The sequence below is a fragment of the Rhamphochromis sp. 'chilingali' genome (assembly GCF_963969265.1).
Source record: "Rhamphochromis sp. 'chilingali' genome assembly, chromosome: 12".
NCBI classification, from domain to species: Eukaryota; Metazoa; Chordata; class Actinopteri; order Cichliformes; family Cichlidae; genus Rhamphochromis; species Rhamphochromis sp. 'chilingali'.
The window spans coordinates 3,736,506-3,751,310 of NC_137939.1; the positions used below are offsets into that span (position 1 = coordinate 3,736,506).

The 14,805-nt window shown below is 42.5% G+C and overlaps 2 protein-coding genes across 4 annotated transcripts; one reads left to right on the forward strand and one right to left on the reverse strand.

Moving 5' to 3' along the window:
- Positions 1-98: 98 nt before the first annotated feature.
- On the forward strand, positions 99-4,355 carry LOC308406865 (uncharacterized protein). The gene is made up of 13 exons (XM_080898136.1): positions 99-1,063; positions 1,150-1,213; positions 1,287-1,359; positions 1,452-1,479; positions 1,738-1,878; positions 1,966-2,097; positions 2,197-2,377; positions 2,452-2,492; positions 2,593-2,643; positions 2,730-2,863; positions 2,942-3,055; positions 3,284-3,394; positions 3,482-4,355. The coding sequence occupies exons 1-13, from the start codon at positions 1,052-1,054 to the stop codon at positions 3,585-3,587; spliced, it is 1,188 nt and encodes a 395-aa protein (XP_080754262.1). The 5' UTR covers positions 99-1,051; the 3' UTR covers positions 3,588-4,355.
- An 843-nt stretch (positions 4,356-5,198) lies between these two features.
- On the reverse strand, positions 5,199-14,196 carry inavaa (innate immunity activator a). Of its 3 annotated transcripts, none has more exons than XM_080899039.1 (10): positions 14,059-14,196; positions 10,196-10,293; positions 8,808-8,941; positions 8,597-8,719; positions 8,286-8,511; positions 8,143-8,196; positions 7,637-7,862; positions 7,282-7,428; positions 6,517-7,180; positions 5,199-5,959 (listed from the first exon to the last, which is right to left on the reverse strand). In XM_080899039.1, exons 2-10 carry the CDS (start codon positions 10,257-10,259, stop codon positions 5,867-5,869), a joined length of 1,731 nt encoding a protein of 576 aa, XP_080755165.1. In that variant the 5' UTR covers positions 10,260-10,293; positions 14,059-14,196; the 3' UTR covers positions 5,199-5,866. The 3 variants fall into 3 exon arrangements, with proteins under 3 accessions (XP_080755165.1, XP_080755163.1, XP_080755164.1); XM_080899037.1 differs by having other exon boundaries at positions 7,282-7,431; XM_080899038.1 differs by lacking the exon at positions 14,059-14,196 and adding an exon at positions 10,377-10,431 and having other exon boundaries at positions 7,282-7,431.
- Positions 14,197-14,805: the final 609 nt, after the last annotated feature.

Consider the following 14,805-nt stretch of genomic DNA (forward strand, 5'->3'; position numbering starts at 1 on the left):
ACTGAGGTCTTGTATCACTAACTGATAATCTGAAATTCACTTGTGTGTAACGGTGTAATACATAGTTACATAACTCTGTTAACTTTAGTCTGTATAATGTAGTGAAATTCAGGTTTTGGGAGAAATTACAGGAAGGGCCTCAGGTTTTCATGCCTCATTCTACCATTAAGCTTCTTCCCTCAACATGCACCCTTCTATGAACACATCAGGGCCAACTCAGGGCTCAGCGGGAATACCAGAGTGCCCTGGGATTGAACCACCAACCCAGTCCAGTGAGCCTGGGTATTCATCCCAAATATTTGGTGCATGGCCATTAGGTGTCTCTGTCGGTCTGCTTTGGCGAGCATTAGCTGGACCTCAAGATGTTTGTTGTCATTTCGTATGGACACAGCCTGAAATGAAACACTTTTTCTCACCAGCCTCTACAGTGCAAAAAGCTTGAACTGTCCTCCAATGGCCTTGGGTAAATAAAGGTCTAATATTCGACTGATGCAGATCACAAATGTGTATGTAGAGTGAAAAACGGGAAGCGGAGTGTTAATAAGATCTACGGTTCCTGATCTATGTAATCCCCTCATGGGACCCCTGTACCCTTGTGTCCTGTCCTGCTGAAACCTTTAAAACCTAATTATTTATTCATGAGATTAAGTGAACAAGCTACTCCCTTTGCTCCTACAAGAATATAGAGTGTAGTATAACATGGTGTATTATATAGTATGGATGCAGGGTGAACTGTGGAATTGGTGCATTTGATTTATTAACTGGTACAACACTAGTTTTAATTTACCACATACAAAAACACAGCTTCCCATGAGCCTCTTGGGCCAGTCGTCCTATTCTGGTCTGATTGTGGATCTCTTAATAGGATTATCTATTCTCAGGACTGGAGAAAGGCTGAGGAGCAAATGAGCCAAACACTGACCCGTGAGAATATGTTTGTGCTTTCACAAATGATGAAGAGTCCACTGTGAACTCTGAAGTGAATCTGAATACTGTAATCAGGCTTTCTCTGACATTTGGATTAACTCTGGTGAAAGAGGCTGACGCAGTAATGAGCGCTGAGGTGAGTCTAACCAGCTGTCCTACCCGTTCCTTTAATCAGTCATTTAACACCTCGGAGGGCTGATAATGTCTTTCAAATATTTTCAGCCAGAGGCAGAGATAAGCAGCTACAACCTGCCCAACATGCCGGACAGTGACGACAGCGGAGAAGGTTAATGGCTTAAGAATAATAATTTTTTTAAAAGGTCTAAAAAGTTTCTACATCAGTTTGAACTTTTTAACAGAAACTAGCCAAGAGGAGCCGCCAATCGCAAGCTGGAGTGAGCTGCCCATCATAGAGCGCGTCGGCCTCAATAGGTGACATTCATACGTACAAATACAACCAAATGATAACCGCCAGATTTAATTAGAAGTGATATCAAACTGTCAGACTTCTTGTTTCCTAACAGTGTAGAGATGTCAGAGAAGGATTTGGAGGTAAGTAGTCTACACTTCCCCGTCATTAAATCCATTCAGTAGGTTTTAAACTTTGTTTTTTAATGTGCTGCACTTGAAAATTTACATACAGGATTATTTGATTATAAGTTCAAGATTTCTGTATTTCTGAACAGCTACGGTTTCATTAAAGTTTATTTATCCTTAAATCTCAACAGCAGGCAGAGCCACTGGTATCTGAAATGCAGGAGGACGCTGAGAACTTGAATGAAGTTGTTATATTTTTGTTTCTTCTCCTAGACAGCTTTCTCTCAGATCGCCTTGTCTCTCCGCTGTGATCAGTACACCCTGAAGCAGAGGCTGCAGGCGGAGGAGCACGCCCGTAACCTGGCTGAGGAGAACATCCAGCTAGAGCTGAGCAGAGGCAGGGAGACCCTGGAGGTACTGTACGTAGCAGGCTATTATCTGTAGTGAGTCCTTTTGGTCCCAGCAGGCTGCAAATACAAGTGTGATCCTGTGGGATTTCAGATACTGAAGAGCCTGTGTTTGGACAACAAGCGCAGCGAGATCCTGCAGAAGCTGGAGCTGTCCCTGGACATCCTCGGAGGCACCGTGGAACGGATCTCTAACACAGCAGAGGTGCTCGGTGCCGTGCATCAGGTACACTATGGGTCAGGCTCAGTTAAAAACAAGTGTTACTGCTATATTGGGACCAGCACTGGGAGTAGGAGTTTTCTATTTATTTCCTGCTTTGTTTAGGAGGCTCGAGTGAGTAGAGCAGTGGAACTCATGGTGGCTCACGTGGAGCGCCTGAGGAAGCGATATGACAGAAATCTAGCTGAGCTGGAAGAAGCCAGAAGGATGATGATGCAGCAGCAGCAGCAGAGCTCCTGCAGAAACATCACAGATCCCAGAGCCTCCACAGGTTTCTGCATCAGTGGTGTGTTTCTTGTCACTTGTTTTCTTCTGCAGTTGTGTGCAAAGTTTGAGTAATTGCTGGATTTATTGTTGTAGATCCAGAGGAAAGTGACAACATAAAGAAAGATACTCAGCAGGTATGCATATTTGGATACTTGTAACGTCTAATGTAGGTTTAAGCAATCTTTTGAACTTGAATCTGCCTTTTATCTGTGTGTTTGTTTGTTTTTTAACAAGAAGCACATCCGTAGAAGGGTCTGTGTATCAGTAATTTCCAGCCAAACTCAGGTAAGGGAGGTTTCCTGAATAAACCTTCCTGCTTTTTTCTCATGTTATCAGCCATAAACCACAGGGAGGGTCTTCTTTGTCTCCAGGATAGGAAAAAGCAAGACTCCAGAAAGCGTCTCTCTTCCAGCAAGAAGGCTGTCCCTTTTTGCCCGTCTCCCATGAGCTCAGAGTCCAGCTGCTCTTTCATGAACAAGGACGACAGATACTCAGTGGAGGACAGGTGAACTAGAGCCAACAGGCATATTTTTTGGTATCCTAACTACATGGTAACATTTATCACGAACATGTCTTACTTCAGGCCGCACAATCCAGATGAAACTCCATCAGAAGCTCTTCCAGGACCCGCTCCCATCCTAACCCCAGAGAGCCCCCCATCAAAACCAGTGAACAACAGCAAGACTCTGAACAAAAAGTATGGCACTATTCAGAGGAGGTGGACTAACTGAGAGGCACAACAGCCTGCAGTATTGACCAATTTCTGAAGCGTTTCGTGTCAGTATTGGTTGCTGCTGGCCCTGGGGCCTGTGTCTAGTTTGACAAATACAGCTCTTACTAAAGTCAGCATTAGCAACTTTATCAACAAAAAAGCATCACAAGCTTCAAGAAGTTGGAACTGAGGAATGTGCTTTTATATTTACAGCTTCTCTCTGGATACTTTGCGGCACAGACACAGGGGCAAAGCAGTCTTATCCAACAAAGGAAGGGAGAAAAAGATGGCAAATATCTGCAGACGGATCTCCACAGTGGGGATGTAAGTGGACACGTCATGTTTGTTCTTTTTCAAAAGTGTATTATTTCTGATAACTTTGGATAAACACTGACCGACTGCTCTCTTCAGGTGGAGGCAACATCCTCTGACTCACTGGCTGCAGCGCTGCCGGCTGGTTCTCCTGTGCACGTTTGTGATTTTCTGTGTCGTAACACTGAGTTACTTCTTGTGGTAGTTTCATGAAACACAGTCATCAGTGCTTCACGTGAATTAGTGCGTCGACAATTGAAGGCTATTTGTAAACAAACATAAAATGGTTTTTGATGCCCTGCTTTTGGTCGTTCATTGTGTTTGTCACAGGGAATCATACATTTTGGTAACATCCATCCATTTTCTGCTGCTCATCCAGTTCAGCTGTCATAAATATGGGCTCAAATTGTGGTCATAAATATCTTGTACTTGTAAATCATGATTTGTGTGTGTAAAAAGAATTTGTGTGTCCGTAAAAAAGATTTGTGTGTGGACTTAGCCAAAAAGTACGTGTGAAACTCTGCACTCAAGCTTCAAGTTACAAGTACGAATTTTGACCCTATTTTTCTTCCTTTCAGCTGATTGGTCAATGTCATGTCAATCACAAATTTAACATTCCAATCAGCGAACAGATGGGTTTGGCTGTTTGAGGGGCGCTTTTTTAAACTGCAGGTCCTTGAAGGGTAATACAGTTTGAAGCTGGAGGATCTCTATATAAATGTCCGATAGAAGCTAGGTCCCCGTAACTTTCAGCAGCTGTTGAAAGGAAAAAGTTGTGGTATATCAGTGGTTAGAAATACCATTGTTACTTTAGGATTAGTTTAACACAAAGTCAGGGCTGACCCAGGACCACTGCTGTGAGTCACAGTGCTCAGCATAAAGGTCCTTACACATCGGATGCAGCATGTGCTGCTAATGCTAACTAATAGCAAAGGATCCAGAATTAGTTGCGCTGGCTGCTGAGCTCTGTGGGTTTTTGCAGCAGCTCTACCTGTACTAGATGCACCTGCTCCTTGTCGTTTCTATCTCTGACCTTATGTCCTCTACGAGAGTTTCTGTTTGTTTGTTTTTTATCTTCAAATGTTCAATAAAAACATGGATCGTTAATTCATAACGAAGAAAGCTTTGTAACTATCTCCACTAGTGAAGACTGTGTCATTTCCACAACACTGCCCCCCCCAGGCTTTGGAGGTCCCTGTATTAAGCAGGTAAACCTGTGAAACAAAAATCACCACAGACTGTTTTCCATGAAGGTGATGAAGGAAAACGCTGGACTGGCATGTAAAAGCATTTATTCCCTCAAATCAAATCAAATCACTTTTATTGTCACATCACATGTGCAGGTACATTGGTACAGCACATGTGAGTGAAATTCTTGTGTGCGAGCTTCACAAGCAACAGAGTTGTGCAAAATACAATAATGTAAACAAGCAAAATACAAGAATGGCTACATCTGAAACTAATAAATATATGTACAATATATAATAGTATATGCATTTTAGGACCTGAAGCTCCATAACGCACCCCTCCAATAGCCAAACCCCTCTGTTCTCCTATTGGATTATTAAATTTGTGATTGACATGACATTGGCCAATCAGATGAAAGGAAGAAAAATAGGGTCAAAATTCGTACTTGTAACTTGAAACTTGAGTGCAGAGTTTCACACGTACTTTTTGGCTAAGTCCACACACAAATCTTTTTTACGCACACACAAATTCTTTTTACACATACAAATCCTGATTTACAAGTACAAAATATTTATGACCACACTTTGAGCCCATACATAAAGCGAGAGGCGGGATACACTCAGATGGGTCATTTTGGTAATATTTTTATTATAAATATACAAAACATATCAAAACTGATACAATCACTCGGTTAGTAAGAAACACCATACCGCAGTGAAAACTTTCACCAAAATTGCCCTTAAAGGCATCAGTGGTTAATAGGAGTTAATAAGCAAGATTCAAATGTTAAGATTCAGCTCACTTCACATCATTATCAGACAAATTTCACTATGTATATCTACACATATACCTCTAAAAACTCATTGCTGTGCGTGCTTATAGGTGGCTATCATAGTTTTAGTGATAAGTCTATGTTGCAAAAGGGGGGGGGGGTCTTTAAATAATAAATATAGAATATAAGTCAAAAATTATATTAGAAATGAGGAAAGCTATTTTAAATCTACTGTGGGTGAACTGCATGTGCAAAATGTGTTCCAGCCACAAAAAAAGGTCTTCAAACAACAGCAAGTTTATGGTCTTTGTTGAAATAAGCTATGAAACTGTATCAGATTTATTTCACCTCAGATGTATTACCAAATAAATAAAACTGGCATACCACCTTACATTAAATTAATCAGTGATACCAACAGGTCCACGTTTTCTGCATTATGTCAACAAACAATCTCACAGAGAGTCCAAAGACTTAATAAATAAAGGAATGAGTCATCATACTGCAGGGGGTTTTAGGCGTGTCAGCTACACCTGGCTCACAATCTCAGCATCCTCGGCAACAAACCACTGAAGGGGAGTCCCGTCTACAGCCCTCTGGAGAACCAGGTTACCTGAACCCTGTGAAAAAAGTCACAAAGCCAGCACATTGTAAATACATTAGATCTCTAATCTAGTTCAGTAAAAAATATTTCATGTTGTTTTCAAGTGAAAATGTGTCAATTTGCCAGAAATCCCATGGGGACCAAGCAACCTCTAATCAAAAAACAAGAGAAAGTGATGTATTTGAAAAAAAAAAAACCCCAAACCAAAACATAAAAACACAGGCTGTTGGCTCTTAGTTGCTAATGCTACCCAGTCAAATGCAAAGCATTAATGCCATTGTGTGACCCACATATCACTAGGACACAAACGTCAATAAAAGAGCTTTAAATTTAGGTCAGTGTAACGAGTAATACCACAAACTAACCACCACCTACTACCAGTTTAACCTGACTTTTTATATAAATAACGGCACACATACTAACTTGAGTACCTTTGCAGTATCCCAGCCCACACTTTTGGAATCACTGATCTAATTTACGAAAGTAACAGCTTCAATGCATTAATATGTTAAGAGTCAAACATATTAATGCATCTTCCGCCGCTGCCTTAACATAGCTGGTGCTTGTACCTACCTGTGCAAAAGGAGGCAGGTGAGGTGAAATGGGGCTCGTAACGCTCTGCTGTTCCCCGCAGCTTGGCAGTAGCTTCTGTAGCTGATTCCTTTGATGCCACGATTTCAGCTCCTCTGATACGACCTCCCGGGGCAGCAGCCTCACGGCGTGGTTTGGGTACTCTTTCAGCGAGGGCGTCCGCACGAGCCTGGTGTAAGGCGGAGGGGGCTTTAAGATGCTTCTCGGTGAAGGTGTCCCCTCCTGCCACTGTCGTTGCTGAGTGCTGCGTGCCACAGTAGAGATGAAGCACTTCCCCATGTCTGGAGCTTGCGGGGAGAGGGGTCCATCTTCCGCCGCTGCCTTAACATAGCTGGTGCTCGTATTTTTGTGCATACTGGGGAAATGAGAGACTCCTTTCTTCTGTGCTCCAAAGTGGAACCCGTAAGGCGGTGGGCAGAGCTTTGGGATCTCAGTCGGCTTCTCCCTGCCAGGAGAGCTAATGCTAGAGGATGACGAGTGCTCTGAGCTGCTGTCCTCAGAGCTGGACTGGTAAGGACGCAGAGGAGAGTACTCCGGGGAGCGCACCATGAAGTCAGCCACGCAGCGTCGCTGGGGCAGCCTAGCTCGACCTCGACTGCTCTCTGAGCTGAAACGCTCCACGTCAGATGGCTTTCTTTTTGGAAGTCTGAGAAGGGATATTGTGTAAAATTTGAAACATTAATACAACATTATTGTCTTTAATTCCTCTGATAATACAAATGACTCTGACATAACTTGTCTGTGTACCTGAAGGACTGGGAGTACTGCCGGCGTATGAACAGCTCCGGGGTGGAGGGGGCGCTGGTGGAGCTGCTGTGACGCAGGGCAGAGTTTTTCACAAACTGAGTGAGAGGAATCCTGATGCTCTCTGCAGACACCTGGGCTGCTGCTGGGCTACTGCACACAGGAGACATGACATGAGATATCGCACACATTCAGAAAAAGGAAGCTTTACTATGTGCTAATCCAGCACAAGAAGGCTGACATTGCACCTGATTTCATCTAAGTTCATCTATCAAATGGAAAACTGTAAAATAAGGTACAATCTAGCTTGGAGTATAATAGTGTATTTCACTAGTTGTTAGCATTCTTCAGTCCTTACCTGGACCTGCTGCTGCAGGCAGACGGAGGTTTGGTGGCCTTTTGGTAAGGATGGTCCAGACTGGACTCCTTCCAAGGGGAATTCTGGATGGGAGCGGGCTCGTGCTCCACACTGAGCTCGCTTGAGGACTGGTGCGATGTCTGCACAGTCTGGGCTGACAGCTGAAGGGGATCTGAATATGAAGCGTCCAACACTGGAGGTGAAAGGGGGCTGGATATGTCCAGATCTATACAGGATTGGAGAGAACATTAAATAATGATTTCTAAACGGAAAACAAGTCAGTAGAGTATTCACTATTTTTAAAAATATTTAAATCACATTATTAAAGTGAGTTTTGGAATTTTAAACCCATATTTGTTTTTACACATGACCCGCAATTAATTTCATAAAAAGACATGTAGAATGATTTGCGTGTTGAATGTGACACCATGCTCTATCAGAGCTGTCTTTTCTTCTACTGCATATTTAAATGAATGTCATGATAACCTTAAAATCATTCAGCTCACCATCATCCAGCGCCACCACATCGGAGAGTGAGCTGTCATCAGACATGCACAGATCTGCACACAAACGCCAAACATTTTACATTTCCATTAAGTGCACTGCATGTTGCACAGCCTGGCCTGAAGGGGGCAGCAAAGTCACTCACCTTTGTTCTGGCTGCTGACGCTGGGTGAGTTGCACTCACTCTTGATTCTATGCTGGAACACGGCCTGCTGCAGTTCCTTCACTTTCTTCTCCTCCCTCTTGCACTGCTGCAGCCGGCCCTTCTTCTGTGGCTTACTGAGGTTCTCCTCAAGCGAGAGTTTGCGGGCTGCCTCAAAAATCTGCCGCTGAAGGGCCAATTCAGTTTCCAGCACTTGCAACTCTGAGTGCTAAAAAAAGACAAACTCTGACCTTACATCTCAGCTGATGTGCTGACTCTTTCCACTAACACTTAACACTGATGGTGGTTTGTACCTGTTTATCTAGATGGATCAGACCTTCATCCAGCTTGAATGAAGCACCAATTCTCCTCCGAACACGTGGTGGCTTCTCATCTGGCATCATTGGATAGTCTGAGGGCAGTACACCTGTCAGCTCCTGTGAGGACAAAACAAAAGTATTGTTATGATGTAAAAAGAAGCAATCTTCAATACTGATTTAAAGCTTTAATCCAGGAGTCACTTACTGCCTCCCTGATGCAGAGTTTTCGGAGCTCCAGCAGGCAGATCTCCAAACGCTCCTCCAGAGATTGGTGCTTCAGCTTCAGGGCTCTGGTGTGGGTGGTGAGGTCCTTCACTGGGGACGTGGGGCTGTCGGGACCTGCAAAAACACACACAAAATCAGGCTTTACCTGCGTCTGAACCTGACTTAAAATGACTTAAAAATAATTTCACTGTTTATATTTTTTATTATATTTTATATAGTGTATATAAAGTGTTGTTATCAGTTCAGCCAGTGCTGCACAACTGATGTGCAAACATTTATTCTCATACCCCGTATAACACGGTCATTATGTACAATACTGAAGCTGTATTGTACTTTCCCGTCTGCATCATATGCTGTCATATAAGCTAACATTTGCTCTGCTGTGACGAGATGTTTTTAAATGCACTACGTTACTGTATTAAATACTATAGTTAAACACAGATAATTTTTCCAAAAAAGGCTAATCCACAGAGTTTAATGGAGTCTTTCTTTGCCCACGCTCCACCCCTCTAATTAGTTTCATGACAGACACAGAGTCAGAAAGACACACAGTACCTTCCACATATATTAAAACTGTATTATTCTTATGTGAGCTGATAATGAGTTAAAATAGACAGAGGGCTTAAAAAGAGGAAAATACAAATATTTGAGAAATCTGTTAAAAACATTTTTAAAGCTAAAAAATAAAATAAACCCAAAGTTGAGCCAGCACAATGAACTTCTCTGAGAAGGCAGAAATTACTCAAGCATAACATTAAACAACTAAAACTTAACTTTCTGTTCAGGAATGCAAACAATTTTGCTTCTTAATAATAAAAAATAATAACAATCTGCTTTGCCATTTCTTCTGCTTTTTTGTAACATTTATGAATATCAACATTAATTATATTATAGCATTAAAACTATCATTCTGTTTGCACAGACTGGTGGATTAAGCATTATAGAAACTGCCAATACTTTTCATACAGGGCAGCTATCGCAGAAACCTTACACTGAGTAGCGGTCTAAGAAGTTTGCTATCTTGTTATGTCAGTATTGATACTGGAGCTACAGCAGATATAGTACATCAGTACTGATGTAAAGCGTGGGTTGATAAATAGCAACAAACTTTTAAAAAAATGCTAAAGATGCAGTATGTTAGAGGAAAGTCAGACAAAATGTCCCAATTACATATTTACAAAGTAAAAATATATAAGTTTATTTAACAAAATGTCACCTGATTTATTTATTTTTATTTCATTTCTCAAATGTTAATATAGCTAAGAGCCTCAAATTCCATTAAACTCTTAGTTGTAAGTAACAGTATGAAATCTGCAAAAATGAAAGATGCAGATACTTGACTGGACATCTGTTCAGTACAGTCCTTACCGGAGTTTAGGATAATCCCACTGTCCGTGTCGCTGATCTCTTCTTTACTCTCGATGGCCGTCATCTTGTCTCTCTGCTCTTGACTTTTTTATATATACCTGTTGGAAACAACAAAGTTTATTCAGATTACTAAAATGAGACCGTTTACTGCTAGGAATAAACTGCTTGTATTCCCCCTCACATGGATTTGATAAGTCTGTCTCTGCTGCTTCACTTAACAAAAGTGAAAGACTGGCAAGTGTCCTTTTTACACACTTATCTGTGCAGCTCTCCATCTCCCTCCCCCTCCTCCACCCCTGTCGCCCTCCCTTTGCTCACTCACAAAAGAAGCAGACCCCCACGGTTGACTCGGCACATGTGCGGGGTTAATCTGAATCACGGTGCCATGGTGACGGGGCATGCTGCGGCTGCGGCTAGGGGAGTGTGTCGCCATGAGGCGTGTCAGAGGGCGTTTAAAGAGCCCAGACCCCGAAAAAGAAAGCAGATGGCAGCGGGAATTACCCCACTTATGGACTGCACCTGTTCCCCCTGTGCACCCCTTCCTCGGCTCCCATTCAACCAGTGTCCAGAAAACCCCCTGGGAGCTTTGAAGTGGAAGAATGTCTAAATGCTGGGCTTGTACTCGCAGCATCAGATCACAAGGTGCCTGCTGACTCCTGTGCAATGCTGAGCACAAAAACCTGGCCGACACAATTCTTGTTTATGACCCGCTCTGTCCCATTGTTGCTCTCCAGCAAACATGTGACTAATAATGAACTAAAACAAGGTGTGGAGTGGAACAACAGCAAGAAGAGAAAGACAGTGACAACAACAAATTGGAAATAGCGTTCAACAAGCTGACAGCCATTTACATTCAGACCATGAGTCTGTGTGTGGTTGTTGTCTTGATATTACCTTAGGGTAGCGGAGACAGAGAATGCTGCCTTTATTTTCTCAATTTTGTAGGTCATTTAATTTATTTTGGATCTCACATGTCTCAGACTTCTTCTAAAAAAGCTAGCAGATCACAAGAGGCAACATTATGGTCTCTAACATGGTTAAAGGATGTTATTTCCTTGCCTTGCATCAATGCCACATATTCATAAACTTTTTGGGCCAGCCAAACCTCATTCGAAAAGTGAATGATGTGTCACTGGTCAGGAATAAAAGGGGAGGTAAGATGCCATGAAAATAGACACCACATGACAGTAAGGCTTCTGTGTATAATCCTTAGCTCCTGTGTTTGGTGATTGTATCAGGCCTTTTCCTGTAGAGACAAGGAAGGCACAGAGCCTGCGTGAATGAAAACCTTCTCTGACAGGATATTATTGTGTGTCCTATAGGTTTTCTCCATTCAAAACAGCAACTCATGCGAACTGACACAGCTATGAGCAGCCAGTGGCACAATGGAACACAGCTAAGCAGCTCGAGTTAGTAAAACAACACTGCAACAAAGGGCCTGTGTCCCAAAACCAGCCTAAATAATCTGCTGCAGGCGCAATATCTGCTGACAACTGTGGCTTGAGCGGCTGTGCCGGGTCAATATTGAGACAAGGCTGTTGAGACAGCGAGAGAGTATCAGAATGGAGCAGGGCTGAGATTTTAAGGTGCAAGGTTTTGCTCCCAGACACATGGCTCCATGCTGCAGCAATCTAAAGCTAAATACGTCAACAGGAATCCAGCCTGGTAATCAGAGACAGACAGGGTAATGTGGGATTTACCCACTTACACCCCATAACTGTCTGAAGACTTTCACAAGAGTCTGTGGTCGGAGGTCTAGGCTGATTGAGTGAGTGAGTGGGTGAGTTGGTGGGTGTGTGGATGAGTTTGGGAAAAACTCTCACTTGAAGTCGCAGTTTATTGCCAAAACGCTGATGCCATTCGTCACAGCTTTCATAAGAACCTGGAGCCGTGGGATTGTTGACATTACGCTGTAAAGGAGCGCCAAAAAACCCCAAGACTTTTCACGATTGACTGTGACAGGAATAGCAGTCCATTTCCTGAAGTAAAGCTGCTGATAGCACAGTCTCCACCCGGAAGACCTGATTGATGTAGTCAAAACATCTTAATTCAGGGAAGTGTTTGATCACTGCTTATGATGTCTGCCTAGAAACACATCAGGAGTACGAGATGACTGTCCCACCCATCCTCACTGGTCACTGGACCATGACTGTGTAACATCTACGGAAGTTGATGTTTATGGCAAGAGATCACAATGTGGATTTACTGTCTCCCAGACTTCCCCCACCACCCTTTCCCATGAGCCTCTGGAGCTGCGTACTCCTGGATTGCAGCCATCACCTCCGTGCTCATTACCACTGTGGTCGGCCCTGGAATTACCAACGGGGACCGTGAGGGTTGCCTGAAACCAGACCGAGGCCTGTTCGAACCCTGTAATTAAGATTCTCTTCTGAATGCTGATACTATGGAAGAAACCAAACGACTTTACAGCATGCCTTCTTTTTTTTTCAGAGTCTCATGGAAAGCCAAAATCCATTCAGCAAAATGGATCCGCTCTGTAGACAATATATGCTGCTGGAAGAAAAATGTATCAGAGTGGGGGAGTTGCAGGCAAGAGAAAAAAATGAAGTATTGTATTACAAAGGACATCACTGCAGTGAGATCCTTGCCTTAAGAAGCAGTGCTGAGTTTGAAAAGAGCAGTAAAAGAGGCTGTGATAGCATGAGCTTCAAAAGGAATGGTATCAAAAACTTGATATGTTGTCAGCATCTTTCCTCTGACAAGTTTCATTCAGAACAACACTTTCAGGCAGACAATGCAGGGGTAATAAGCACCAAGCCGATCTGCTTTCAGTCACTGGAGGCCATATGCTGACCAGACACACCAGCTCTGTCACAGCCCAGTGACAGAGTAAATACCAAAGGCCAGAAGAGATCCTCCATTGTTCTCCAGAGGCTGAAACACTGGCTGGGGGTGATCATGATTCATGACACCTTGTCCCTCTGAGTCATCATTTCTGAAGCCTCTGAATGGACACTGATGGTCATCTCAGACCATCGCCGGGATGTGGTTACAGCTTGTCACCCTCAAGTGCCCACCACTCACAAAAGAAGTGGAGGACGACACAGAGGTGTTGTCTCCAGCATCACAGTGACACTTCATGCCTGTCTGTGTTTGTTCTTCTGCTGAGGACAACAAAACAGCTGGTACTGACAAGCCTTTTCCCAACCATAAGTCCTGCAGGGTTGTTTATCTTTCAAAGCAACCTGTTCATTCATTTAGCAGCCCAGTTATTATTGAGTCTGGTGGTTGTATTTCTGACATCTTTTTCTGGTCTGTAGTAGTCAGTGCTTCACTCAAGTAAAAACACCACGCCCCAGTAATCCATTACAAGTAAAAGTCTTGGATTTGCATGTTTTCAAGTACTGAGAGTGAGTGTACTTACTCTGTATCATCGCCAGACCATATTATACTAGTGGGTCGTTACTACTGACGCATAAATCAAATAAGCATTTCATAGCTGCTCACTAATCTACACATATCAACACAAGGCACATTATATTTATGGTTTAGCTTAGCTCGCTTTTATATGAGTGTAAAAATAAGCAAGCACACAAGCAGTGAAATAAAAAGTGAAAAAGATTTTCATCTAAACTATGATGGATTAAAGGAGAGATTAAGAGAGAAATGTTTAGATGTGTCATAATAGCATATCCCTTGAAGTTATTTCTGTTTTAAGCATTATATACCGCACAAATAGCCAGTTTGGCTAACTGCTCAGTAACGTTTCTCTAAAATTTAATTGTATAAAAACTTCCAGCTTTGCCTACCTTTTTGCTGTTTACATTAACATCGACGGTTATTTTATGACTTCTTCTTTTTTAGCGGGTGTTGCTAACGCACAGAAAATAGTCTGTACTTACGTTTCAGCTCGCGGTCTGTTCCTCTACATCAGCATCTTTCCTGAGGCAGCGAGAGTTCAAACTTTCTCTGGTCAGATGTGAGGGAAGAGCTCCGGACATCTGTTTCAGACGAGTCCACTTTCTGGATCAAACTACGGGCGAGTTTTGTTGATTTTTGCTTCAGTATTTATGTAAAAATATTCATTTTTGAATTAACTTACATTTAAGTCACAGCTCACGCTTTTGTAAAATAGTAGCAATTTCGGCTTAACCGAATGAGATTTTATTTTTTCTGTCTGCAACGCCCCCCTCGCTTCTTGTATTGGTTTGGTCCGACGCTGCAGACTTTCCAGACACGCTTTGCTTGTTGACACAGCACGCGACTGCTGAGGGGGGGCTTCATTTGAGAAAAGGCACAAAAGGCGACAGGGAGGCGGTAGAGGCAAAGTTTTGTTAAAAGAAAGAAAGAAAACAGGACAGCTGGCTGGTAAGTGCTGGCCGAGAAGACCACGCTCTCCTCTTTCCTCCGCCATGATAATGAAGAATTGTGTACAGCGTGAGCCATTCACACATTAACATAAATAAAACATAATTAAAATGACAGAGAAATATACTTTTAATTGCTGTTTAGTTTCCACAAAGCTATATTTAACCATGTGATCTTCTTTGTAATTCATTTCCATGTAATTCGCTTACATTCATTATTATTATTATTATTATTATTATTATTATTATTATTATTATTATTATTATTATTATATTTGATGC